This window comes from Sorex araneus, chromosome 3, assembly GCF_027595985.1.
Source record: "Sorex araneus isolate mSorAra2 chromosome 3, mSorAra2.pri, whole genome shotgun sequence".
NCBI classification, from domain to species: Eukaryota; Metazoa; Chordata; class Mammalia; order Eulipotyphla; family Soricidae; genus Sorex; species Sorex araneus.
The window spans coordinates 192135165-192161007 of NC_073304.1; the positions used below are offsets into that span (position 1 = coordinate 192135165).

At 47.8% G+C, this 25843-nt stretch overlaps 1 protein-coding gene across 1 annotated transcript in view; it reads left to right on the forward strand.

The window, feature by feature from the left end:
• Positions 1-25750, forward strand: part of PITPNA (phosphatidylinositol transfer protein alpha) — a 46306-nt gene extending 20556 nt beyond the window's left edge. The window contains exons 5-12 of the mRNA XM_055133938.1: positions 4487-4494; positions 6046-6120; positions 8488-8571; positions 11261-11338; positions 11490-11600; positions 13022-13144; positions 21537-21603; positions 23153-25750. Of these exons, the coding sequence (XP_054989913.1) occupies positions 4487-4494; positions 6046-6120; positions 8488-8571; positions 11261-11338; positions 11490-11600; positions 13022-13144; positions 21537-21581 (524 nt within the window). The 3' untranslated portion in view covers positions 21582-21603; positions 23153-25750. The remainder of the gene's footprint in view (positions 1-4486; positions 4495-6045; positions 6121-8487; positions 8572-11260; positions 11339-11489; positions 11601-13021; positions 13145-21536; positions 21604-23152) is intronic.
• Positions 25751-25843: the final 93 nt, after the last annotated feature.

Sequence of the window (25843 nt, forward strand, 5' to 3'; positions counted from 1 at the left end):
ACATGGGAAAGCCAGGAAGTTGCAGGGAGAGAAGATTGGTCTCTTCAGTGGTTGCAGAATGCAGTTAGGATCCACTCTCTCAATAGAGATGCTCTTTCTTAGATCTGTTCAGCTATATATTTGGTCTTCTAAAATAAAATGTACCCGGGGGGCCGGAGCGATAGCACAGCGGGTAGGGCGTTTGCCTTGCACGCAGCCGACCTGGGTTCGATCCCCGGCATCCCATATGGTCCCCCAAGCACTGCCAGGAGCAATTCCTGAGTGCAGAGCCAGGAGTAACCCCTGAGCATCGCTGGGTGTGACCCAAAAAGCAAAAAAAAAAAAAAAAAAAAAAAAAAAATAAAATAAAATAAAATGTACCCTTGGAGTCAGAGATAGTACAGTGAGCAGGGCACTTGCCTTGCATGTTACTGACCCAGCTTCAATCCCCAGTACCACACATGGTCCCCTGAAGCCCATCAGGAGTGATCCCTGACAATCGTGATGGGGTTGATATTGGAAAATCTTATACCTGAAACCCAAATATAATAACTTTGTAAATCACAATGCCTCAATAAGAAAGAATTTTTTTTTTCTTTTTGGGTCACACCCAGTGATACTCAGGGGTTACTCCTGGCTCTGCATTTAGGAATTACTCCTGGCGGTGCTTGGGGGACCATATGGGATGCTGGGAATCGAACCGGGTCGGCCGCATGCAAGGCAAACGCCCTACCTATTGTGCTATCACTCCAGTCCCAAGAAAGAATTTTTTTTTGGGGGGGGGGTCACACCTGGCAATGCACAGGGGTTACTCCTGGCTCTGCACTCAGGAATTACCCCTGGCTGTGCTCAGGGGACCATATGGGATGCTGGGACTTGAACCTGGGTCGGCCGCGTGCAAGGCAAACGCCCTATCCGCTGTGCTATCACTCCAGCCCCGAAAGAATTTTTTAATTAGAATAAAATATATCCTAACCAGGGATAGAGCCCAGCAGTGGAGTACTTACCTTATATGTGTGAAGCCCTGGGTTCAATCCTAGCACCACAAAAAAATAAAAATAGGTCAGAGCGATATACAGCTTAGCCATATATGCTGCCGACCAGGTTCAAACCTCAGCACCCTATATAGTCCCCTGAGCACCACCAGGGTGGTCCCTGATTATGGAGCCAGGAGTACATCTGAAAATCACTGGATATGACCCCCAAACCAGAAATAAACAGATACATGAATAACAAAGATCTCGGGATTGGGGGGAGAGCTCTCAGAAGGGTAAATAAAGCATAAGCCTCGAATGCTAGAAGCCCCACTTAGTTCCCTGTACCACATGTCCAAAGCCCACCCATCCCCCACCCCCACTTTCAGCACCTCTGGGAGGCACTGGGGCCCCCTACCACTGCCAGACCTGAATAACCCTGTATCGCTGGATTATTCAACTATTCAACTCTCAGGCCCACATCACTGGACCAGATATTCCTGGTAATGGCCCCCAGGCCTTCAGGCACAACTGGGTAGACCCTCCCAAAAAATAAGAATTAAGGAAGGCTACTTTTCGCACCCCTCTCCCCAGAGTTCATGGGAGAAAGATTATTCAAACTTTTTAGCTTGGCCTAAGTGGATAAAAGGCCATGTCTACATAGGCAGAGATAGATAGAGGAATGTGGAACAACCTCCATACCTTTGGGAAGGCTCTAACCCTATTTTGAGGTGAACAAAAAATGAACTTTAAAGACTCCACTCCTTGTCAGCTTTCTTTTCCTCTCATTTTGTTTCTCTCTGTCTCATCTCGCCTGGATGAAAAGCAGCAAATTAATGTTTCCCTCTCTAACTTTAACCCCCAGCCACATACAGTCCTCACAAGACATGGTTTTAAGGCTCCTTTGGTCTCACTGAAGAGCCCTGTTCTCCAGCTGCGCAGGTTTCCCGGGGTATTAGCGGTGTGGCGAGGGTTACCATTTGAAGCGTGCTGTGCTGAGTGCATGGAGGAGCAGGAAGGGCTGGGAAAGAGTGGGGGAGATTATTTGGCCATCAAATTGGCATTAGAGGTCAGGAAGGGGGTTGTAAAAACTGTGGGGATCTACTTCCAGAGTCTCACAAAGACTAATAGAAACCCCGGTGTCTATATAGAGTGATAGTGAAATACAGAATTTACTGAGCCAGGAATGTGATCCAGATGGCTGAGTATATGCCTTGTATATGAGGTTCCGGATTTGATCCCTGGCACCCCAAGTACCCACTAGGTGTGGCCATAACAACGACAGTGAAAACAAAAGAAAATCACTAATGAAACTAGATATGCTTGTTTGCTGATTAAGGCATTGCTGTTTTGTGGACACTTCCACATGGGAAACCAGATTACAATCATGTTGATTTGTGGGTGGCGATCTGGCTCACAGGGCTGGAGAAAACTGGGTTTGGTCCCGTACCACATGGTTCCCCAAGCACTGCTGGGAGCCACCCCTGGGCAGTCAGCCAAAAATACCCCCTGAGGACTCTGGGGAATGACTCAAAGAAGAAGCAGACAAAACAAAAAGCTAGTACGTCCCTCAGAAGCCAAGCTAGAAGGTTACTTCAGGGTGGAGCAGTAGCACAGCGGGTAGGGTAATCCCCATATGGACCCTGGGTACCACCAGCATTCCTGAGTACAGAGCCAGGAGTAAGCCCTGGGCATCGCCGGGTGTGGCCCCGAAACCAAAAACTTTAAAAAGAAGGTTGCTTGGAGACATGGGTTCAAAATCAGGGGGCTTGTAGCAGCTTAATGCCCAGGGTCATCGGACCTGGCCCATTCTGCTCCAGGCTCCCTGCAGCACCTGAGACTCCCACTCTTTGAACAGCACTGAAGACTCCCTGCCAAACGGCCTCCTGGGACTTCTGCTGGTGGATAGTATACCCTCCATGTGTGCGCGTGTGCGCATGTGTGTGTGTGTGCGCATGCGTGCGTGCGTGTGTGTGTGGTTTTGTATACTTATACCTATCATTTCTGTGTGTGTATCATTCCTGTGTGTGTTTGTGTGTACCTATCATATCTGTATGTACCTACCATTTTCATGTGTATGTGTATGTGTACCTATCATTTCCATATGTACCTATGACTTCCATTTATGTGTAACTGTCATTTTCATGTGTGTATGTACCTAATCATTTCTGTGTGTGTATAGCTATCATTTTCTTGTATGTGTACTTCCATGTGTGTGTAGCTATAACTTCCATGTATGTATAGGTATAATTGCTGTGCATGTGTGTTCTTTCATTTCCATGTGTGTATTTGTCATTTATATATGTGTGTACCTGTCATTTCTGTGCATGTATGTGCACTTATCATGTCCATGTATATATGTGTATACTTATCATTTCTATGTTTGTGTGTTTATTTCCACTCAGGTATGGGTGTACCTACCATTTCTATGTGTGTGTGTGTGTGTGTGTGCACCTATCATTTCCACTTATATGACCCTATCACTTCTGTGCATGCACATTCATGCTTTGTGTGTGTCTGTGTGTGTGGTTTTTCAGCCACTTCAGCAGTGATCAGAGGCTACTCCCTGTTCTGTGTTTAAGAGTCACTCATGGGGCTTGGGAGACCAGCAATGGCAGGGATAAATGAAGAACTCCCTGACCTCCTTCCTGTATACAAAGCGTGTCCTCAACCTGTTGAACTGTTTCCCTTTGAACTGTTTGATTTTCCTTTTACTAACTTAATTTTCATTGAGCTATTATTGACAGGTGAATTTTTTCAGTGTGGACCTTTTAGTCTTAATACTGTCTTGCAAGTATCTTTCTTTCACTGGATTCAGGGAAATTACTCATGATCTCTTTATTTCTGTACCTGGTACTTCCATTTCAGAGTTAGATATCTTGATTTCAGTTCTAGAATTACAGAATTTAACTATTAGCACCAAATAACAACTGTCCACATGTGGCAGTGTGACTTCCAGCAGAAACCAAGATAACTCCTAAATTCAGAGGGTACAGAATGAACTGGGCTGCTGTCAGGAGAGGTAGTTGGTTGTGCAGTGACATCAGAGCTGGTCATTCTCGCCTATGAATAATTGATCTGTGCTTTCCAAGGGGGTCTCATTACAATGAGCCGAGAGAATAGAGGTGAGAGGTTTGGTTACAGCGAGACAGAGGACACAGAAGGCAGATATAAAGGGCCTGGCCTAAAGTGCCCCCCACACACCCCCAGGAAGTGGGGGACACCAGCTGAAACTGAGTGCAGAGTGCTGGGGCTCAGTGCTTCAGCTCCACAGAGCCAGTCCCATTCCTAGGCCAGCCAGAAAGTCCCGAGGGACCGATAGTGGCATCCCCTTAATTAATTGCCAGATTCGGTCATTGGGGACTTGTACTGGGTGGCACTTGAGGGCTGCTGCATTGGAGGGCAGCCCTGGGGTAAGCTGCTGGGCACGGAGAGCCCTTTGCTGCCAGAGCCCCTGGGCGGGTGGCGAGAGGCAGATTTTAATTCCTCATTAATCTCTTTCTCTCTTCTTTCCATGTCCTGACTTGGAGCAGTTATTACAGTAAGTATTTTCAGGGGGTTTTCAAATATAGATGATTTATAAGAGAAAAAATAAAAAATATAGCTATACTTAAAATTCTGGGTATTCCTCTCTTTCTCGGTGACTTGGAAGCTAGTTAAGTGAGGCATAATTCTTTCCATCCCAATGAGGAACTTACTTTGTTTTTTCCTTTTGGTTTTCGGGCCACACCCGGGGAATGCTCTGGGGCTACTCCCAGCTCTGTGTTTAGGGATTAGTCCCAGAGGAACTTGGGCTGTAGGCAGAGCCTGGGATTGAATCCGGGTCTCCTGAAAGCAAGTGCTCCAGCTAGGTGAGCCATCTTTCTGGTCCCAATTTGGAACTTGTTAATTGGCCAAGGGAGCTCGTTTGTTTTCTTTGGTTTAGGGGCCACACCTCAAGTGCTCAGGGCTTACTCCTGCCTCTGAGCTCAGGGATCACTCCTGGTGGTGCTCGGGGGACCATTTGTGGTGCTGGGAACAAACTGGTCCACCATGTGCAAGGCAGGTGCCTTACCCCTGTGCTTTGTCCCATCCTCTTGAGATGAACTGGCCTGTGCCTTTGTCAGGTACCTCACCCCAAATGAAATGAATCACCCCAGGTTCTCTCTCCTCTTCCCTTGCCTTCCTTGGCACTATGTGGAAACCTCAGGTTGCTGGCCTGATTGTGCCTTTCCAACTCTAGGGGATCTGTTGACCCCAATGAACACTGACCCTAGTCACAACTGTGAAGTCAGGAAGACTTCACATCCCGTGACCGTCCATCCCCTCTACCACTGCCCTGTCTTTCCTCCCTCCAGAATCCTCGTCCACATGCCTTGTCTCGGTGGGTTAAATGGAGGCAGTTTTTGGTTTTTGGTGTTTTTTTGTTTTGGGGCTGTACCCAGTGATGCTCATGGGTTACTCCTGCCCCTGCACTGAGGAATCACTCCTGGAGGTCCTTGGGGAACCATACCAAATGCCAGGATCCAACCCTGGTCTGCGACATGCAAGACAAGCACCCTAGCCACTGTACCAGCGTCTGGGGCCCCGACTCTTCCTGCAAAGGGCTGAGGGGTTAATGTGCTGTTCTTCTGAGGACTTCTGATTTCTAAGAAGCGGTCAGAAGACATTAAGTGTGAAGGGTTAAACTGCTGAGAAGAGAACCGCAGGCCTCAGCAGAAGGCTGGCTGGAGGGAGTGGGGCAGGAGTCAGTCGTGTCAGCGAGGCAGTCTTCCTGTGCTGCCCACTAACCGTTGCACCCTGTGGTTAAAGTAGGGTGGTGGAGTGGTTAAACACATGGATTTTGAAGTCAGAACTGTTTTCGACACCAGCTCTGTATAATCTCTGTTACCTGACCTGACCCCTTTGGGCTTGACCTCATCCATGAAATATGGGCAGTCATCCTCCAGGGCTCGCAGACCACTGTGAGCACTGAATGAGATCGCTCAGGCCTAGCATATTGTGGTCCCTACAGCGGTGATAGGAGGCAGAGGGTGATCGGTTAGTGGGGATGGTCACTCTACAGTTTTGGTGATTGTAAGGTGTTTTTCTTACCCACCCACCCCCATTCCAGAATGAATACATGAAAGAAGACTTTCTGATTAAAATTGAAACCTGGCACAAACCAGACCTTGGCACCCTGGAGAATGTAAGTAGATTTCCAGGCTTTGGGGTGGGGTGTTGATATTCTGCCCTGTAACATTTCTACCCCTGCCCTGGTCTTGTCTGGTTTGTTGTTAGTGGGGAAGGGGAGTTTGGGGCCATGCCTGGCTGTGTCCTCAGACAGTACTCACAGGACCATCTGCCATGCTGGGGATCAAACCAGGGGTCGACAGCAAGTGCCTGACCCCCTGTACTAGTCCTCTCACTCCTGGGGTCTCCTTTTTCCTAAGAAAGCAACAGCCTGTCCCTATACCTGTCCTGTTTGCATGGGACTGCTGTCCTTCTTACTGGCATCTCCCAGTCTCCTCATCAAGCCTTCTCATAATGATGCTGCAATGATCTGTCTAAAAAGCAACACCTGGGGCCGGAGCGATAGCACAGTGGGTAGGGCGTTTGCCTTGCACGCAGCCAACCCGGGTTCGATCCCCGGCATCCCATATGGTCCCCCAAGCACCGCCAGGAGTAATTCCTGAGTGCAAAGCCAGGAGTAAAAAGCAACACCTGAGGCTGGAGCAACACTACAGCAGGTAGGGTGCTTGCCTTGCACACGACTGACACAGATTCGATCTCTGGCACCCCATATGGTCCCCCAAGGACCAGCAGGAGTAATTCCAGAGCATTTCCAGGTGTGGCCCAACAAGGTAAAACAAAAGCAGCATTCAGGCTCTCTGTAGACCTGGCAATGTTTTTTTTTTTATTATTATTATTTTGTTTGTTTGGGGGCTACAACCAGCGATGCTCAGGGCTCCCTCCTGATGGGGCTTAGGGGACCATATGAGGTGCTGGCTGTCAAACTCAGGTTGGCTGCATGCAAGGCAAGCACCCTACCCACTGTGCTATCTTTCTGGCCCTGTTATTAATGTTTTGGGGCCACACCCAGCTGTGCTTAGGGCTTCTGGCTGTGGGCTCAGGGATCACTCCTACAGGGCTGGGGGACCATGTTTACTGCTAGACATTGAAACAGAATTGGCTACATGCAAGGCAGGTGCTCTACCTACTGTCTTCTCTCTCTCTCTGACCCCAGGTCTGAAAATGTTTCACATGCTGACTGGTAACTAATCGAAAAATACTAAAGCGTTAGCTTTCAAATGTGTGACCTCTTACAATCCATCCTCTGAGACTAGAAATGTGGTGCAGCAGTAGAACACATGCCTTGCATATGAAGCACTGAGATAGCACTACTGTACCACACACACACAAATTGGGGGACAGATTGAGAAGGGTTTGGGCTATACCCAACGGTGCTCAGAACTTATTCATGGGCTCTTCGCCCAGGGATCACTCCTGTCTCAGATTGAACCCAGTAGACCGTGTCCAAGGCAAGTGCACTACCTCTGTTCTTTTGCTCTGGCCCCAACAAAAAAATTAATACAATTTTAAATCTCTCCTCAGTCCTTTGGATAATTTTGGTTTTGAGTATTTGTTGTTTGTTTTTGTTTGTTTGTTTGTTTGTTTGGGGGCCACACCTGGCATTGCTCAGGTGTTCGTCCTGGCTCTGTGCTCAGGAATTATTTCTGGCCATTGTCTGGGGACCTTATGGGATGCTGGGGATCTAACCTAGGTTAGCTGCATGCAAGGCCCTACCTGCTGTACTATTTCTCCAGCCCTTTCTCTGGATAATTTTGTATATAATTCATTTTTGTGTTTGTTTTTGGGCCACACCCAATGGTGCTCAGGGATCACTCATTGGTGATGGACTCTTTGGGATGCCAGGGATCACGCCCAGGTTGGCTGCTTGTAAGGCAAACCTTACCCACTTTACTATGGCTCTGATCCCTGTATGTAATTCTTTACCAGTAGAAATCTCACATCTGCAGCTACAGGAATAGCTGTTTTAAGGGTTTTTTTCCCACACTAAGTAAAGGACATTTCTTTGTCCTTCCTAGAGTCCAGAGTCTACTGTCATTTCTTTGTCCTTTTTGTAGTCCAGAGCCTATCACCAGAGCGCTAATACAGTGGGAAAGGCACTTACCTTGCATGCTGCCAACCCAGGTTTAATCCCCAGCATCCCAAATAGTCCTCCAAGCTCACAAGGAGTGATCCCTAAGTGCAGAGCCAGGAGGAAGCCCTGAGCACTGCCAGGTGTGGTCCAAAAAACAAAACAAGGGGGCTGGAGCGATAGCACAGCGGGTAGGGCGTTTGCCTTGCACGCAGCCGACCCGGGTTCGAATCCCAGCATCCCATATGGTCCCCTGAGCACCGCCAGGGGTGATTCCTGAGTGCATGAGCCAGGAGTAACCCCTGTGCATCACCAGGTGTGACCCAAAAAGAAACAAAACAAAACAAGGCACTTTGTTTTCTGGGTTGGACAGATTGGTGATAAACATGACAGCAATTTCCCTTCTTCCTGCAGGTGCATAAGCTGGAGTCTGAGACGTGGAAACATGTGGAAGTCATATATATAGACATTGCAGATCGAAGCCAAGTACTTAGCAAGGTAGGAACTGTTTAGAATGTGAATCATGGGCCAAGGGCCCAAAAGCTTGCCTGAGAGGGCTGTAGCACATGCCTTGCATGCTGAAGCCCCATATTCCATCCCTGAGCCCCTTGGAGTCACCCAAAACTAAGAGAAATGTGGGCCACACTGAGGATGTAGCTCAGCAGTAGAGCATTAGCCTTGCATCTGTGAGGCCCTGGGTTCAATCCCCAGCACTGAAGAAAAAAAAAAAGCAAAAAAATGTGGGTTACAGGGCTGGAGAGAGTTCAGTGGATAGGGTGCCTGCTTGCACACAGCTGATCTAGAATCAATCCCTGGCATCCCGTATGGTTCCCTAAGCACTGTTAGAATAATTTCTGAGTGCAGAGCCCGAACATTGACAGGTGTAGCCCCCAAACAAACAAAAAGTATGGGTCAACTTTAATATGCAAAAGTGACTTCTAGGGGGCTGGAGCGATAGCACAGCAGGTAGGGCGTTTGCCTTGCACGCGGCCAACCCGGGTTCGAATCCCAGCATCCCATATGGTCCCCTGAGCACTGCCAGGAGTAATTCCTGAGTGTAGAACCAGGAGTAACCCCTGTGCATCGCCGGGTGTGACCCAAAAAGCAAAAAAAAAAAAAAAAAAGTGACTTCTATTGTGGGGGAGCTGGGCTGGAAGGGCACATCCAACAATGCTTAGCACACCCATATGCAGTGCCAGGGACTGAAACAAGGTTGGCTCTTTATAAGGCAGCTGCCGGGGTGGGAGCAATAGCACAGTGGGTAGGGCGTTTGCCTTGCACGCGGCCAACCCAGGTTCAATTCCCAGCATCCCATATAGTCCCCTGAGCACCACCAGGAGTTAATTCCTGAGTGCATAGTGCATGAGCCAGGAGTAACCCATGTGCAATGCCGGGTGTGACCCAAAAAGCAAAAATAAATAAGTCAATAAAAATAAACATCTCCAGGTGTTTAGAATGGCTCAGAAACCAAAACTTTTATTTTTATTGAAATGCAAAGCATAATTTAAAAAAAAACCAAAGGTAATATAAGTGTTCAGCTTGATGAATTTTTCTGAGACTAACTATACCCAAATAATTAGCAGAGTATTTGAGTGGAAAACAGACATGGGAGGTGTTTTTTGTTTGTTTGTTTTTTGTTTTTGACCCACACAGATTGGGGAATTTGTGCTCAGGATCTCTCCTGGTTGTACTCTGGGGCTATATGTGGTGCCAGGGTTGAACCCAGGTTAGTGCAAGGCAAGTGTCCTACACACTGTACTATCCCTCCAGCACTGAATTTTCTTTTAGCTTTTGGACTCCATGTAGCTGTGTTTCAGGTTTCCTAGCTTGGCGCCTGGGGTTGCTCATGGTAGTGTCTGGGGGACCCTTCGATGCTGGGGAATCACCTCACCCTGCATGCAAAATGTGTGCTCCAGCTCAGTAAGCCATCTTTCAGCCTGGAAGTTTTTTTAAGCACACATAATCTTTTTTTTTTTTCTTTTTGGGTCACACCCGGCGATGCACAGGGATCACTCCTGGCTCATGTACTCAGAAATTACTCCTGGCAGTGCTTGGGAGACCATATGGGATGCTGGGAATCAAACCCGGGTCGGCCGAGTGCAAGGCAAATGCCCTACCCGCTGTGCTATCATTCCAGCCCTGCATAATCTTTTTTTTTTTTTTTTTGCTTTTTGGGTCACACCCGGCAATGCACAGGGGTTACTCCTGGCTTTGCACTCAGGAATTACTCCTGGCGGTGCTCAGGGGACCATATGGGATGCTGGGATTCGAACCCGGGTCGGCTGCGTGCAAGGCAAACGCCCTACCCGCTGTGCTATCTCTCCAGCCCCCCCCCCCCACATAATCTCTTTACTGCTAGGAAATATTTCCACATGTTTGCAATTTATTATAGTAAATAGATGGTCTGATGAGTTTCCTGAGTCCACATGAATCTATGAAGAGAAAGAGTCCCTGACTAAATTTCTGTTAGTTAACACAGCAATGCCTCCTTTATAATTCAGTGAGGTGAGACTGACAATAGCATGACTAGAGAAAATACTCTATTCATTGAACATTCCCAGTAATGATTTTATTAAAGCAGGCCCAGTTTTGTATTTTTATTTAATGGGGCTAGGGCTGGCATGCCTCTCTGCGCTCAGGGCTTACTCCTGGCGGTGCTTGGAGGACCATGGGGGTGCCAGGGATCTAATCCAAGTCAGATGTGTCCAGGGCACCACAAAGGCCCTACTCATTGTATTATTTGCCAGGCCCTTGTTTTTATTCTTCAAACAATCAATGCACGGCCAGCGTGATAGTACAGCAGGTAAGGTGTTTGCCTCCCATGCAGCCACCCCGGGTTTGACCCATGGCATCCTGTGTGGTCCCCCAAGTGCCACCAGGAATAATTCCTGAATGCAAAGCCAGGAATAACCTCTGAGCACTGCTGGGTGTGGCCCAAAAACAAATCGGTGCAGGGGGATACAGCTCAGCAACAGAGCTCATGCCGCTCATGTGTCAGACCCTGGGTTTGACTCCCAATCCCTGAGAATACCAGATTTTTCCATATGTATGTTTTTCCATTTTGCTTGTAACATTTCTCTGTATTTTTGGTGTGCCAGCAGTAAGAAGAACTTGTAAGTTTTCTCTGATGAAAAATATGATCTCTTTCTCTTCCTCTCTTTTTTTCCAATTCTACCATTCCCTTCAGGATTATAAGGCAGAGGAAGATCCAGCAAAATTTAAATCTGTTAAAACAGGACGAGGACCCTTGGGCCCCAATTGGAAGGTACAGTAGTTCCCACTCTCACCACTAGGGGGCGGGGCTCCGTGTGGTGTGATCTCTCCTGCGGGCAAGGGGGCTGACAAGGACTGGGCTAAGAGTCAGATGTCTGCCCTGTTAGAGTTACCTGACTGTCTCTGCATTCTTTCTAATACAGCAAGAACTTGGAAATAAGAAAGACTGCCCCTACATGTGTGCGTACAAACTGGTCACTGTCAAGTTCAAGTGGTGGGGCCTGCAGAACAAAGTGGAAAACTTTATACATAAGGTAAGTGAGAGCATGAGGCCTTCCAAGAGTGTGTTGGTGGTGGTGTTCTGCCCAGTAAGAGATCTCACGCCCCAGGTGATGCAGGCTCTGTGCGCCCCAGGTCAGGAACATGGGGTGCATGGGAAGATGGCCATCACTAGAATGATCTAGTTTGATTGCCCAGGCCCTTGCACCTGTCTTACAGTTGAAGCCTCCATCCAAGGGCATCCCCTGTGACAGGGAAGGAAGCTAAGCAAAGGGAGGACTCAGGAGGGGGCTTTCTATGAACAGTTAAAATAGAATCTCTCTTTTCTTGAAGCTAAAAGCAAGAGGGGTTTTTTTTAGCCCAAGTTCTTCAGGGCCCTGAATCACTGGATCTAAGGAATTTTTATCTTTTACATGTTTTAGAGCCACATTCTTAGGCTATATTTCATAGCTGCCGGTCAGTTATTTTTTTATTTCCTGGGGGGGGCGGGAGGGGGTATGGCAACGCCCAGTGGTGCTCAGGGGCTATTCTGGCTCTGTGCTCAGCAGTGACCCCTGGTGGTGCCTGGGAGATCATATGTGGCATGGCCAGCTAGCTCAGCCTGTTCTATCTTTAGCCCACTGTTGGCCAGTTTTGTTTCTTGTTTTTAAATGTAAGGCACCGTGGTTTTAAAAAAACTTAATGGTAGAGTTGCATGCATAAAACATTCCAGCACTCTACCGTCCACTCGAGTGTCAGCTCCCTGCTACCACTGTCCCCTCCATTCTATACCTGACTCTTTTTTTTTTTTCTTTTTGGGTCACACCTGGCAATGCACAGGGGTTAATCCTGGCTCTGCACTCAGGAATTACCCCTGGCTGTGCTCAGGGGACCATATGGGATGCTGGGAATCGAACCCGGGTCGGCTGCATGCAAGGCAAACGCCCTACCTGCTGTGCTATCACTCCAGCCCCTATACCTGACTCTCCACTCCACCCTCTTGGCATTTTTTATTTCCTGTTTATGTCTCTTTATATCCCACGTGTGAGAAAGCTCATCTGTCTGTCCCTCTCCTTCTCACTAACCACATTCAGCACAGTAACTGCTGAGCAGTTACCAGTTTTAACCTAACTTTAGGCTCCAGAGACAAGGAGGAAACCGGCCTCGTTCTTTGAGAGTCTTTGCTTAGCCAGGAGCTCATGGGCAGCCCCTGTTGTACTATTTTGAGCACAGGACCTAGCTGTGAGGTAGGCACCCACTGTCTCTTAGGGCCTTTCTCTTACTTGAAGCCATACATGTGAAGGCAAGTCACTCTGGACCTGAAGGCTGAAGCAGATAAGTCAGCCAGGCATCATCCCTCCCCCACATCAGGAGTATTTGGGGGTACTGTCCCAGAGATCCTGGGGGAGTCAGGCTGGGGACTACGTTGGTGGCTTCTGCCTTCTGGCCTCTTAACTTGGGTCCATCCTTTTTATAGCAAGAGAAGCGTCTGTTTACAAACTTCCACAGGCAGCTGTTCTGTTGGCTTGATAAGTGGGTTGACCTGACTATGGATGACATTCGAAGGATGGAAGATGAGACGAAGAGACAGCTAGATGAGGTAAGTGGGACCCCAGAGAAAACTGGGGCGTTCTTCAAGGTAAACAGGAATGTCAGACTGTCAGGCACTTCCCCAAGGGCACTGGTCTTGGAAAGTGTCCATGTCTAGTAAGTCCATTCTAATTGTGACAGTACGTGAGCGCTGGAGAAAACAGCCTGTGCTCCTGAATTTGCCATCTAGTTGAGGTCGAGGCCTACCCTGAGACTCCCAGCTGAAGGACATGCCACAGGGCCAGTGAGGAAGGCGGCTGCCTTAGTGGTTCTCCAAGCCAGCAGAGGCCTTTAGTGGTGCTGGCTGGAGACCTGGAGGGGACTCTGAGAAGTGGCTGGCAGGGCTGATGCAGGAATCCCGTGCACGGAACTGGCAGGACAACTAAAGCACATACACAATAGACTCCTCTAGAAGGTGGTTTTCAGTGATTTCTGTTATTGGGCCACAGTGGGAGGTGCTCACGGCTTACTCCTGTGTTTTCAGGGATCTCCTGGCGGGACTTGGGGGATTAGCATCAAACCCAGGAGGCAAGTCAAGGCCCCTCTGCTCTCTCTTTCTGGCCCCCAGGTTTTGGTATTTTTTTTAAATAAAGAATTTGAAGTCTAGCGCCAGAGTGATAGTACAGTGAGTGGGCTTTTCCTTGCACATGGTTGACCCAGATTCGATCCTCGGCATCCCATCTGGTCTCCCGAGCATCGCCAGGAATAACCCCTGAGCATCATTAGGTGTAAGCCAAAAAGCAAAAAAAAAAATAGTATTTTCAGGACTAGAGAGAGAGCTGTTTGCTCCGCAGGAACCCAAGGCCCAGTAGTCTTCTGCCTCATTCGGAACTGTGAGGCCCATTCTGAGGAAATGGTCAGTAAATAACCTTGCAGTAACTGTGTGAAGCACTGCTCTCAGGGCTGTTACAGACTCCCTGTGAGCCTCACATCTGTGAGGAGGTGCCACTGGTCCCCCCATTTAAAGGAAAAAGAGTTGCTGAGAGTGCAGGCCATGGGCCCAGGTCAGCTTACCTGCTGGCAACACAGGGTAGGAGCCCAAGTGCTTCCTCACTCAGCCCCTTCTCCCATTCAGTGTTGTTTGGGGCCCCTCCCGTCCTCCCAGGGCTAAAAATAAGACAGGAAGCCGTTTCGAAAGAACTGTCATCCATTCCTCCGTCCTTATGCTGGAGTCAGCAGGCAGTGCTCTGCTCAGCCCTGCCAGCTTTCCAGAACAGTCACAGGTGAGAGCCAGGCCTGGGGCCCCTGGTGCCTCCATAGTACGCAGATGCTCCCCACTACACTAGGCTGGTCCCCAGTGGGAATTGGGCGCAGGAGCTTTTCCTTCCCCTGGAATCACATGGGGAATTGCTATTAACCACCCCCGCGGAAGATATTTCCTGGGCTGACTCATTGGTTAAGTGGTGTGCTGACTTAGTTCCTATTGAAGGCAGATGTTTGGGTTACTCATTAAGCTCCATTTGGCAGGGAAGTGATAGGATTGGGGACACAATTCCTGGTACTTCTGCTCAGAATCTATAGCGAGTGGTACATTTTGCTATTTCATTTAGTTTTGGTTTGGGGGCCACACCTGGTAATGCTTAGGGCTTTCTCATGGCTCTGCACTCAGGGACCACTTCTGGCAGTGCTTGGGTGACCTTATGGGATGCCAGGGAACGAGTCTGGGTCGGAGGTGTGCAACACAAGCACCCTACCAGTGCTGTAGTCTCTCTCCAGCCCCGTTATTTTATTTTTGAAGGGCCACACCCAGCAGTGCTTAGGGTCTGCAGCTGCTTCTGGTGATGGTCCAGTGCTGGGTTGGGGGCGGCCCACTCGGAGTACACCCAGCAGTGCCTGGGGTCCCATGCTTTGGGGTTTGAATACTGGCCCTTGCGTGTGCTAGACATATGCTTTACCACTTAAGCCATGATATCAAGCCCAGGAAGTGGTAGATCTTAATGTCCAGGGTTCTGTTGATTGAGACCCGGGACTGGGTTATAGTATGAGTGGAAAGCAAGCTTTGCCCAGCCCCAACACTGGGGGAGAGGGGAATTAGAAAGATACAGAGAGAGGCCTGAGTCTTTTGATTAATCACTCTGGTCTACACTTTGGTCTACACTCTGGTCTACACTCTGGTCTAAACTTTGTTAGAAACCAACAAAGTTTCTAAGTGTAGACAGGTTTCAGGGTTAAAGCTAGAGCTCCATCCACTGGCTGCCTGGCACAGGCCAACCTAAAGTATCCTGCATATGGTCATGGTTGCTGAAACCCTTTTACTCTGTAGGTAGAACCTGAATTATTTTTGGGGAGAGGGCACACTTAGTGGTGCTCAGGGGCTATTCCTGGTTCTATGTCCAGAAGTAACCCCTGGCAGTGCTCCGGGACCATATAGGATGCCAGGGACTTGAGCCAGGATTGTTGGGATGCAGTACAACCTTAATTCCCTATACTATCCCTCCGGCCCCAGAATGATTTTTTTTTTCCTTGTTTTTGGGTCACACCAGAGGGCTTACTCCTGACTGTGCTCAGGGCCACCACTGGCAAGGCTCAGAAGATCATATGGGGTGCTGGGGATTGAACCCAGGTTGGATGTATGCAAGGCAAGAAGCTGCCCACTGTACTATTGCTCCAGCCCCAGAATCTGAACTTTTGAATCAAGAGAACTCTCCAGAAAATCTGGATCTGTCTCTCTCAGATTTGAGTTTGAGCATCCTCATAGTTAAGGATTCATTTTAGTCCCAAGCCCATGTTTTTGCTTGTTCCTGCATTTTTTAAAAAAATACCTGGATTTAGGGGCTGGAGTGATAGCACACCAGGTAGGGCATTTGCCTTGCAGGAGGCCAACCCGGGTTCAATTCCCATGATCCCATATGGTCCCCTGAACACCACCAGGTGTAATTCCTGAGTGCAGAGCCAGGAGTAACCCCTGTGCATCACCGGTGTGACCCAAAAAGCAAAAAAAAACCCTGGATTTACAAAGTTGATCATAATACAGTTATTTCAGGCATTCAGTGTTACAACACCAGTCTCACCATCAGTTTTCTAATTTCCTCCCCAATGTCCCTAGTTTCCCATGGCCCCCCCATCCCTGACTGCCCCCTTAGCAGACACAAATTTACTTCATATTGCTTTTTACAACAAAATGGCAAATGTAATTATCAGTAAAAGTCAATTTTTGATCATTGTCATGTCTCTAAATCACCCGTCACGAAAGTCATTATCATTGAGGATTTACTACGCTGGCTGGTGCTAAAGGCCTTCTAGCTCAACTAGTGCTATTCTTGCACACTGAACTTGGTGGGCTTCTATGCAACTTTCTCATCAAGTTTGCTGTGCTCCTGTGGAATCTGAAATTTGAAGGTGTTGTGTGACTGAGTATGTGGCCACATGCTTCAGGAGCTGTAGGGCTGGGATGATTTGGTAGCTTGCTGAGATTCAGTCATGGAGGTGGGCTGTTTATATGCCGGAGGATAGTGGGTGTGGTGGGGGCTCTGGGACCTTCTAGCATGGAGGGAATCTGCTTTCCTCACTCTAAGAAGGCCCCAGAGTTCTCAGCCAGATTGATCTAGGGACAACTGGCTTGGCATTCTTTCGAGATTAGTTGTGAATGGGCCTGGAGCTATAGCACAGCAAGTAGGGCATTTGCCTTGCACGCGGCTGACCTGGATTCAATTCCCAGCATCTCATATAGTCCCCGAGCACCGCTAGGACTAAATCCTGAGTGCATGAGCCAGGAGTTAACCCCTGGGCAGCGTCAGGTGTGACCCCCCCCAAAAAAAGAGATTAGTCGTGGGATTGGAACGATAGCACAGTGGGTAGGGCATTTGCCTTGCACGCAGCTGACCCAGGTTCGATTCCCAGCATCCCATATGGTCCCCTGAGCACCGCCAGGGGTGATTCCTGAGTGTAGAGCCAGGAGTGACCCCTGTGCATCACTGGGTGTGACCCAAAAAAAAAGCAAAAAAAAAAAAAAAAGAGAGAGATTAGTCGTGAAGCAGCCATGTTCCTGCATTCGATAGAGTTGTGTGCCAAAAGCTTAGATTAAGCACCTTCCTCAGAGGTGGCTGTGAAAGCAGGAAATCCTCTGGAATTACAATCTGTAGTTTGGCAGTGAAAGAAAAAGCAAACCAAGACCATGTCATTGTGGGACATGTTTGACGCCTTTAGAAAATGTGTAAGGCCTGGTATCTGGCTGTCTCTTTTCTTTTCTCCTCTAAAAAATTCTGGTTCGAGCCACCGAGATAGTACAGCAGGTAGGGCACTTCCCTTGCATGTGGCTCACCAGGAGTAATCCTTGAATGCAGAGCCAGGAATAAGCCCTAAGAGTTGTTAGGGCTTACAACTGCCCAGTGGCTACTCCTGGCTCTGTGCTCAGGGGCCACTCCTGGTGGTGCTCAGGGGACCACGAGGTGCCAAATGACTGGCAGGTCAGTGCTGAGGCCTGATGATACAGTGCTATAGGGCCAAGGGCCACACCCTGCAGTGCTCTGAGGGGCTTCAGAACTCCACCAGGCAGTGCTACCTTGTGGTAGTGCAGCACTCGGGAAGTCATGGTACCAGAAATGAAACCTGCCTTGCATTCCACCTTAAACCATGGTCCATCTGCCCAGCCCAAATAGCATTTTTTGTTTTGTAGTACTGGTGGTTGAACCCAGGGTCTCCCCGGGAGGAAGGCTACAGCTGTACTGCTGAGCTGTACCTCTGGGAACTATTTTCCAATGTGAAATTCTATTTAAAAATTAAAATTGGGGTCAGAAATTGGGGCTTGAATGGTTAAGCAATGCGTAGTATGTTTGAGGCTGAGTTTGATCAACATCACCACTGGGTACAGCTATTTAAAAAAACCGTAATGATGACAATCATCCTGGGGGGTGAAAAGTGGGCTAACGGTGGAGGGGTCCCATGAACTGGTGGACAGATACTGATAGTCTGATTGGGGGCATTGTGTGGTAATATTGTATGTCTAAATATCTCAACATCTCTAGTCTTGTAAACCAGTGTTACCTGTACATTAGGTAGGGAGCTTGCCTTGCATACGGCTGACCCGGGTTCGATCCCTGGCATCCCATATGGTCCCTTGAGCACTGCCAGTAGTTAATTCCTGAGTGCAGAGGCAGAAATAACCCCTGACATCTCCGGGTATGGCCCAAACAGTCTCCCCCTCAAAAAAAGAAAACTCTATAGGAGTCAGAGTTTCCAGATAGAGCTAAGGTATGCAAAGGCTTCCTAGTCTTTAGCCAGTATACATGGGTTTTGTGTCAGAAGAGAGACTTCCTGTTTGGAGCAGGGGACAAAGAAAAATCAGCTTGTAAGACACTGATTTTATGACTTACTTATGATACAGCTCCTGTAGGTTCTCATTCATCAAGTCTGAGGCCCAAGAATAGACAAGTGCCCCAGGGAATTGTTTTGATTAGGTCTGAGGAAATTGACTTAGAAGAACAAGCTAAAATATTTGTGTGATTACAATAATAGTTGTAAGTAGGGACTGAATTTCAGAAGCTCTTGGGGCGGGGGGGGGTGTGTGTGAAAATTTTGATCTGATGGGGGCTGGAAGAGGATTCTTGGTTTTGAACAAGTTGTGGGCCAAGGGTAGAGCATCCCTGGAAAATAGCCTGATGCAGGCAGCCTCACTTTCTCAGAGCTTTCTCCGGCACCCTGCTGAACTCTGTAAATGTGGAGCTGGGCCTTGCCTGAGACCCCTAATACCATAGACTTACTGATTATATAGTTGGGGATGGTGAACAATAGACAAACACCAGCTTGAATACAGTAAAAAGTGTATAGAAAAATGTTTCTCAGTGAAGAACTGTTATCTGCAAACTGTTGGAATTAAAAGTCTTAGTGAATAGAGCATAACTCTGGAAGGAGGAATAAATGTTCTAGGCTGGATAGATAAGGTAAGGCTATTGTCTTGCATGTGGCTGGCTCAGGTTTAATCTCCTAAGGCCCATCATGAGTCATCCCTGAGGAAACAAAACCAAAGCAGTCCATGTGGGGCTGGAGTGACAGCACAACGGGGCGTTTGCTTTGATGCAGCTAACCTGGGTTCGATCCCCAGCATTCCTTATGGTCCCCCTGCTCACTGCTGGGTGTGGCACAAAAAAGCCAAAAAACAAACAACAACAACAAATAAATAGTTCATGTTCTTCAGAGACTGCGTAGACATATACCCTTTGTTTGAAACAAGAAATAACATTGGTAACATGAAATAGTTGTCAATTCCATGGCAACACTCTCTAATGCAAAGTTTCCTACTTCAGTGTTTCTCAGTCTTTTTCTGACCATGGCCTCCTTCTGACCTTTTCTATCAGTTGGTGCCCTAAACTTGTGCTACAGCCCTAATTTATGAGATCAACTACTCGGAAAAATCTGGTGCCCCATCAGGGACCTTAATTGCCTCTGGTTTAGAAATACTGCCCTACACACATCTAACTTTTTTTTTTAAGAACTTTATTTTTTTTTTCCTTTTGGGTCACACCCATCAATGCACAGGGGTCACTCCTGGCTCATGAACTCAGGAATTACCCCTGGCAGTGCTCAGGGGACCATATGGGATGCTGGGATTCAAACCCAGGTCAGCCAAGTGCAAGGCAAACACCCTCCCCGCTGTACTATCACTCCAGCCCCACACACACCTAACTTTTATCTTTACTATGGGCCCATAGATAGATAGATAGATAGATAGATAGATAGATAGATAGATAGATAGATACATACATACATACATACATATACAGTTTTTAGGGTTTTGGGCTATACCTAGCAATGCTCAGGGGACCACACAGTGCCAGAGATTGAATTCACGCCCCTCACATTGCAGAGCATGTACTTTAGCCCTTTGAGCCATCTTCCTGGCCCCAGATGTATTTTTTTTTATTCGTCAATTTCTTTTTTTTTCTTTATTTTTAATTAGTGAATCACCGTGAGGGTACAGTTACAGATTTACATACCTTTGTGCTCTTATTTCCCTCATACAAAGTTCGGGAACCCATCCCTTCACCAGTGCCCATTCTCCACCACCAGTAAACCCAGCATCCCTCCCACCCTCCCCGATCCCATCTCCCCCCACCCCACACCACCACTGTGGCAGGGTATTCCCTTTTGTTCTCTCTCTCTAATTAGGTGTTGTGGTTCGCAATAAAGGTGTTGAGCGGACCTGGCCCCAGATGTATTATTATTTCACTTTTATTATCTAAGAAATGAAAGCTTAGACCAGAGAGACGGCTCATGTCTTGTATACAGCCAATTCGTGTTTAATCCCCAGCACCATATGATTCCCCAGCTCTTCCAGCAGTGTTCCTTGAGCATTGCCAGGTGTGGCCCCAAAATCAAAAAAGTAAAGAAATGAAGGTTTTAAGATCAATGAAGGGCCGGAGTGATAGTACAGCGAGCGGATAGGGCGTTTGCCTTGCACGCGGCTGACCTGGGTTCGATCCCCGGCATCCCATATGGTCCCCAAGCACTGCCAGGAGTAATTCCTGAGTGCAGAGCCAGGAGTAACCCCTGAACATCACTGGGTGTGACCCAAAAATCACTATCACTGTATCACTGTCATCCCATTTTCTTCACAAAAAATAAAACAAAATAAAGATCAATGAAGTAAAATGAAGATCAGTCAGTGATGGAGACAATACAATCTAGGCAGTTTGATTCCAGAGATAATGCTCTTATGTGTTCAGATTTTGTTACAAGGATAGGAGAGAGCTCAGAGGGCTGTGCATGCCTGGCATGTGAAGTACCTTAGGTTTAATCTTTGGCACTGCCAGTTGCCGTGGTTGCCTCCAGCACTGCCCAGAACCAAAAATGTTGAATTAAAAAGAGTCTACAAACTAATGGATAGTGATGTAATACGTAATGGGAAGTTAAAATGCGTATTCTGGGGCCAAAAAAATAGTACAGGGGCTGGAGCAATAGCACAGCGGGCAAGGCATTTGCCGAGTTCGATTCCCAGCATCCCATTTGGTCCCCTGAGCACCGCCAGGAGTAATTCCTAAGTGCAGAGCCAGGAGTGACCCCTGTGCATCACTGGGTATGACCCAAAAAGCCAAAAAGTATATATATATATATATATATATATATATATATATAGGTTCAGGCATTTGCGTGGCGTGTGGTCACAACCTTGTGGTTCAAATCCCGGCAGTGTATAGGGAACTGAGCATTGCTGGGTGTGGCCTAGAAGCAAAACCCACATTATAGATTTTCTGTAAAGAGAAGAGAATTTTCAGGTTTTAAGGATTTGAGTAATCACCTCCAAGGTATCTGCAAGAAATGGTATCCACTTCTATTTGGGACTCCCAAACACCACCAGGTGGAGCTGGAACCCACTTTGGCCCCACCCCCCAAAGAGGACAATGTGTTTGTACTAAAGTGTAACAGCAAGGGATTCAATGGCTGTTTTGTGCTTTTTTATGTTCCAGATGAGACAAAAGGACCCAGTGAAAGGAATGACAGCGGATGACTAAAGCCACCCCTTCCCTCTGCACTGTATGTACTACTGAATTCTCACTGTGCATGTCATAGACCCTCAAAGCAGTGTGGGTCCTCAAGGCCTCAGCAGCGCTCAGTGGAGTAAGAAAACCTGCATTTGTCCTGCCCTCTAGTAATGATGCTGACTGCCCGTGCTCCCCAACTGCTGTCAAAGAGATGACAAGTATTATGATATTCAGGGTCCTACAGAGCTACCCAGGCAGGGACAGGGCAGTGGTATGAGCTGGAGGTTAAGGTTATAATGAGTGGATGCACAAGTATCATCAGCTAAACACATTTCCTCTGAGAACCTGAGCCATTTCAAGCTGGAGCAGGCATTCTGGGGCTCTCCCTCTGTCCCCCACCCCGGAGCCAGTTCCTAGTTACCATAGCATTCCCTACCTCTCCCTTGAAAAAAGTTGTTCTTGGTTTTGGGCCAGAACCATAGGACAGTGGACAGGGCACTTGCCTTGCACACAGCTGACCCGGGTTCAGTCTCCGGCACTACATATGATCCCCCCTCCCCCAGCCTGCCAGGAGTAAGCCCTGAGCACCAACAGTTGTGGCCCCAATAAAACAAAAACCAAAAAAGATTTTTTTCTTTGGTTTCGTTTTTTTGCCCCATATACCTGGTTGTACTGGGATTGGGGGATGGCAGGGGACTACTAGCATCCATGAATCACCTAACACTCCAACTTTGCACGACATGTGCACCATCCTTAGGTATGAGCCATCTCCCTGGCCCTCCCTTGGAAATTCTGCTGGCCAAACAGCTTTTACTTCTGTTCATTGTTGTCCGGTGCTTCATCTCCTTCCTCAGTGTTCCTTCATGCCATTCTGAGTGGTTGTCCCTGAGAGGCAGCGTCATTCAGATGCTTGGAAAGTATTTCTATGCAGGTCATAGGATCAGTGTGGGATGGCCCCGGTTCCATGCTGTCACCCTCCCAAGCCCTTTCCTTCCTTCTCTTAGTCCTTAAGACTCCCTCCCTGTGCCCTTAAGACTTGCTGTAATTCCAGCAAGAATTGACTTGGTCATGGAATGTAAAACCGAGCCTGCTTCCATTATGCTATTAGAAATTATTTATCAAGGAAAACTGGCTATGTTTTAGCACTAAGGCCCTAAGGCCTGGGGTCTCACCCAGCAAATCTCTGCTCTTTCCCTGCCCCGTGTACTTGACAACTAGTAGCAGATAAAAGGGTAATGCTGAGGGGCGGAGCAGGTAGGGCATTTGCCTTCCACATGACTGACCAAGGTTTAATCCCGGCACTCCCATGTAGTCCCCCAAACCTGCCAGGAGTAATTGCTGAGAACAGAGCCTGGATTACCCTTGAGCACTGCTAGGGTATCAAAAACACAAACAAGGGGTGGGGACAGTAGTTCTGAGCAGGTTATTGCAATGCCAGCTTTTCAGTCACAGCCTGAATTTAGTTTCCTGTCTCCCTCCAACCCCCACCACACCAACTGGCATCCTTCCTTCTTTTGAAACTCCTCCATCAATGATGATTTACAGTGTGCTTGTTTCTATTTTTCCCTGTTGCTTCCTTAATAATTGTATTTCTCTTTTAGTTTTGCAAGACAGTGGTCAACAGGAAGGCCCAGCAGCTCCACCCTCCCGAGTGACAGGCCATCATCGGACGCAGCCTTTCTGTGCCCATTCTTCAGGCAACTTTCCACCCCTCACTGTAGCTAATTCTAGATGCCCTTTAATATTGTGAACAAATAGACCGTCTGGTATTATGAAGCCCGCGTGTGCGGGAGCCTGCTCCTCTGAGATATGTGGTGTGTAGGCTGCTGTATTTACAGCTCCTCTCCCTCTCACACTGTGTTCTCATCCATTTTTGTGCCCCCCTCCCCCAGCCGTTAATTCCAAGTGACATTTTTAGTCTTTGAAAATAGCTGCCTTTTGTGATGTGGTGATTTGAATGATTTAAGTTTGTTTGTTTTCAACCCTGGGATAAATTAAGGTATTTTGCATCCTGGGCAGATCTTTGCAATTCTGAATGCTTACCTGGGGAGAGGGGATGAGTTCAATCCCCTGTCCCCGCCCAACCACCCCACTCTGATTCCACATAGCCACAGTATCACTTTACTCTGACTTCTGTTCCCAGTAACCAATTATTAGTATGTTCTAAACACCAAGGAAGTACCCAGGGCCCGGTCAGTTTGTGTTGAAAATTTGACATATACAAATAACCCTGCCCCAAGCATTGCATCTCTGGTCACTATTCTTAGAACTTGCCTGTGACTTCTTGGCCCTCCTGTTGCCCACTCTTGTCTGAATTTCTCTGCTGAGCCCGTCAATATGCCCAGGTCAACTCTCTACCTGGAGGGACCTGTCCATCATGGCCCTTAGAAGTGAGACTACCCCAGATAATCAGTCTGCCCCCGAGGAGCCCTTGTATGTCCATGCTCCTCATTCCTTTTGGGCTGGTGCTGCCACTCAGCAATAATCCTCTTCTCTCTGTGCTTTCTTAGAATCCTGTCCTCTGTCTTTGAGGCTGATCAGGACACAAAAAGTCTTGACCTTTTCATGCTGCACAAAACAAGCATGCAAAAAGCTTCTTCCCAGCAGAACATGTTCCTTCTTGTTTCCAGTTGCTGTAAAAGAATATGGGGGATCAAAGACTCAGCTCCTCTTGCCCTTGCTGAGTTCTACCCTGGACAATCAAATGCGAGTAGTGGCTGTAGTAAAGAACTCTCTACCAAAGTCAGCTGGTGAGAAAGTACAGGCTCCCAAGGGAATAGAAGCTGCTGGATGCGTCAGTTTCCTGCAATTTGGCCTTAGCCAAGTATGCTGGCCTGCTGGGAGAACTGAGCTGTATTACCTGTCGCCTGACAGTCCCCAAATCTCATCAGGTCTGTCAGCCAAGTGTGCAGTGATCCTAGCCTATGCTGGCCTGGATATTACTGATGGAGAGATCAATTCTTTTCTGGGGAGTGAGAAGTAGGGTGGAATGATTTATCCTTATGTTTTTGTCCATTTGTTTTGCCTTACTCATTTTAAAGTGCAATAAAGGAGTATCTCAGGATGGTATCTTTATCCTGATGGACAGTTGCCCTCCCTGTGGCCCTCTCTAAAGCAAGGGTGGACAAACACAAACTCCCTCAGTATAGTTAGTTCTGACTATCACTGCTGGAGGTTCTGTTGGAACCAGATGTCCCATCACACGTTCCTTATAGTCTGCTCGCCTTGTCGGGTCTATAGTTATGGATCTGGGGCAGTTCTGTTGGTAACCTAGCATCCCAACTTGCTGGTAACATTTAATCGACTAAAAGTTGAAGTGAGGTTCCCACTGGGAAAAAATGTAAATGTTTTCCTACAAACTCTGTATTACCTATCATTATACTTGTGTTTCAAGCTTTCCTTTCTTCATCAACCAGGTGAAATCCAGAGGAGAGTTACCCAGGAAGCACAAATGCTATTCTGAGCAGATTTGTTTGTGTTCTGAGTGTCAGCAGACGTTAGGCTCCTCCTCCAGCTCTCCTTTGAAATCCACAGCCTGTCACTTCAGCTCTACTGGAGGCCTGCTCCGGTCTACCTTTCTCTGGCTCCTCCCACTTCTACCTGTTGCCCCAGCTTGAAAACATCCACATGAATGATGCTACAATTTCCTGAGGTCAGCCTGGACCTGGGCCTCCTGCCCGTAACAACATAAAGGGAGTCCCTGATCTGTTCCATCCCCATGAACAGTGTTGCTGCTGGGCAACAGTATTGGCTTCTGTTAAGTATCCCCTTCCCTCCTCACCCACCCTGAAACTTACTACCACTTACAGGGGCTTATAATGAAAGGTTCAGCTCAAGGGGTAGTACCTGAGGATGTGCCATGCCCCCAGACCAGCTGCTTTCATTAGAGTTCCAGGATGATGTCCCTGGCAGTAGCAGTGCCTCCACAGGAGGGGTGCTGGGTTCTAGCCCCCTCACTGAGAGGTCAGGGACAGGGTCAGTATTGTGGGCACGCGCATATCTTCCCAAGTTCTCTCACAGTCCCTGCAGGGACACCCTGAATTATTTTGGTTTGTTCCTAGTGCTACTTTTACAAAATACACTTTGTAGAATTGATTAGATTACCTGTTTATTTAATGTGAGTTTGTGCCTTTTTGTCTCAATCTTCCAATACAGGTATATTGGGGGAAAAAAGCAGTCTAATAAAATCCTAGACAGAGCTTTCTGGAGTCCAGCTTATTGATGACGTCCTCAATGTCCGTTTTTTTTTACAATTTAGGTCTCCTCCAGTCTTGCTGCTGTGTCCCCCATTT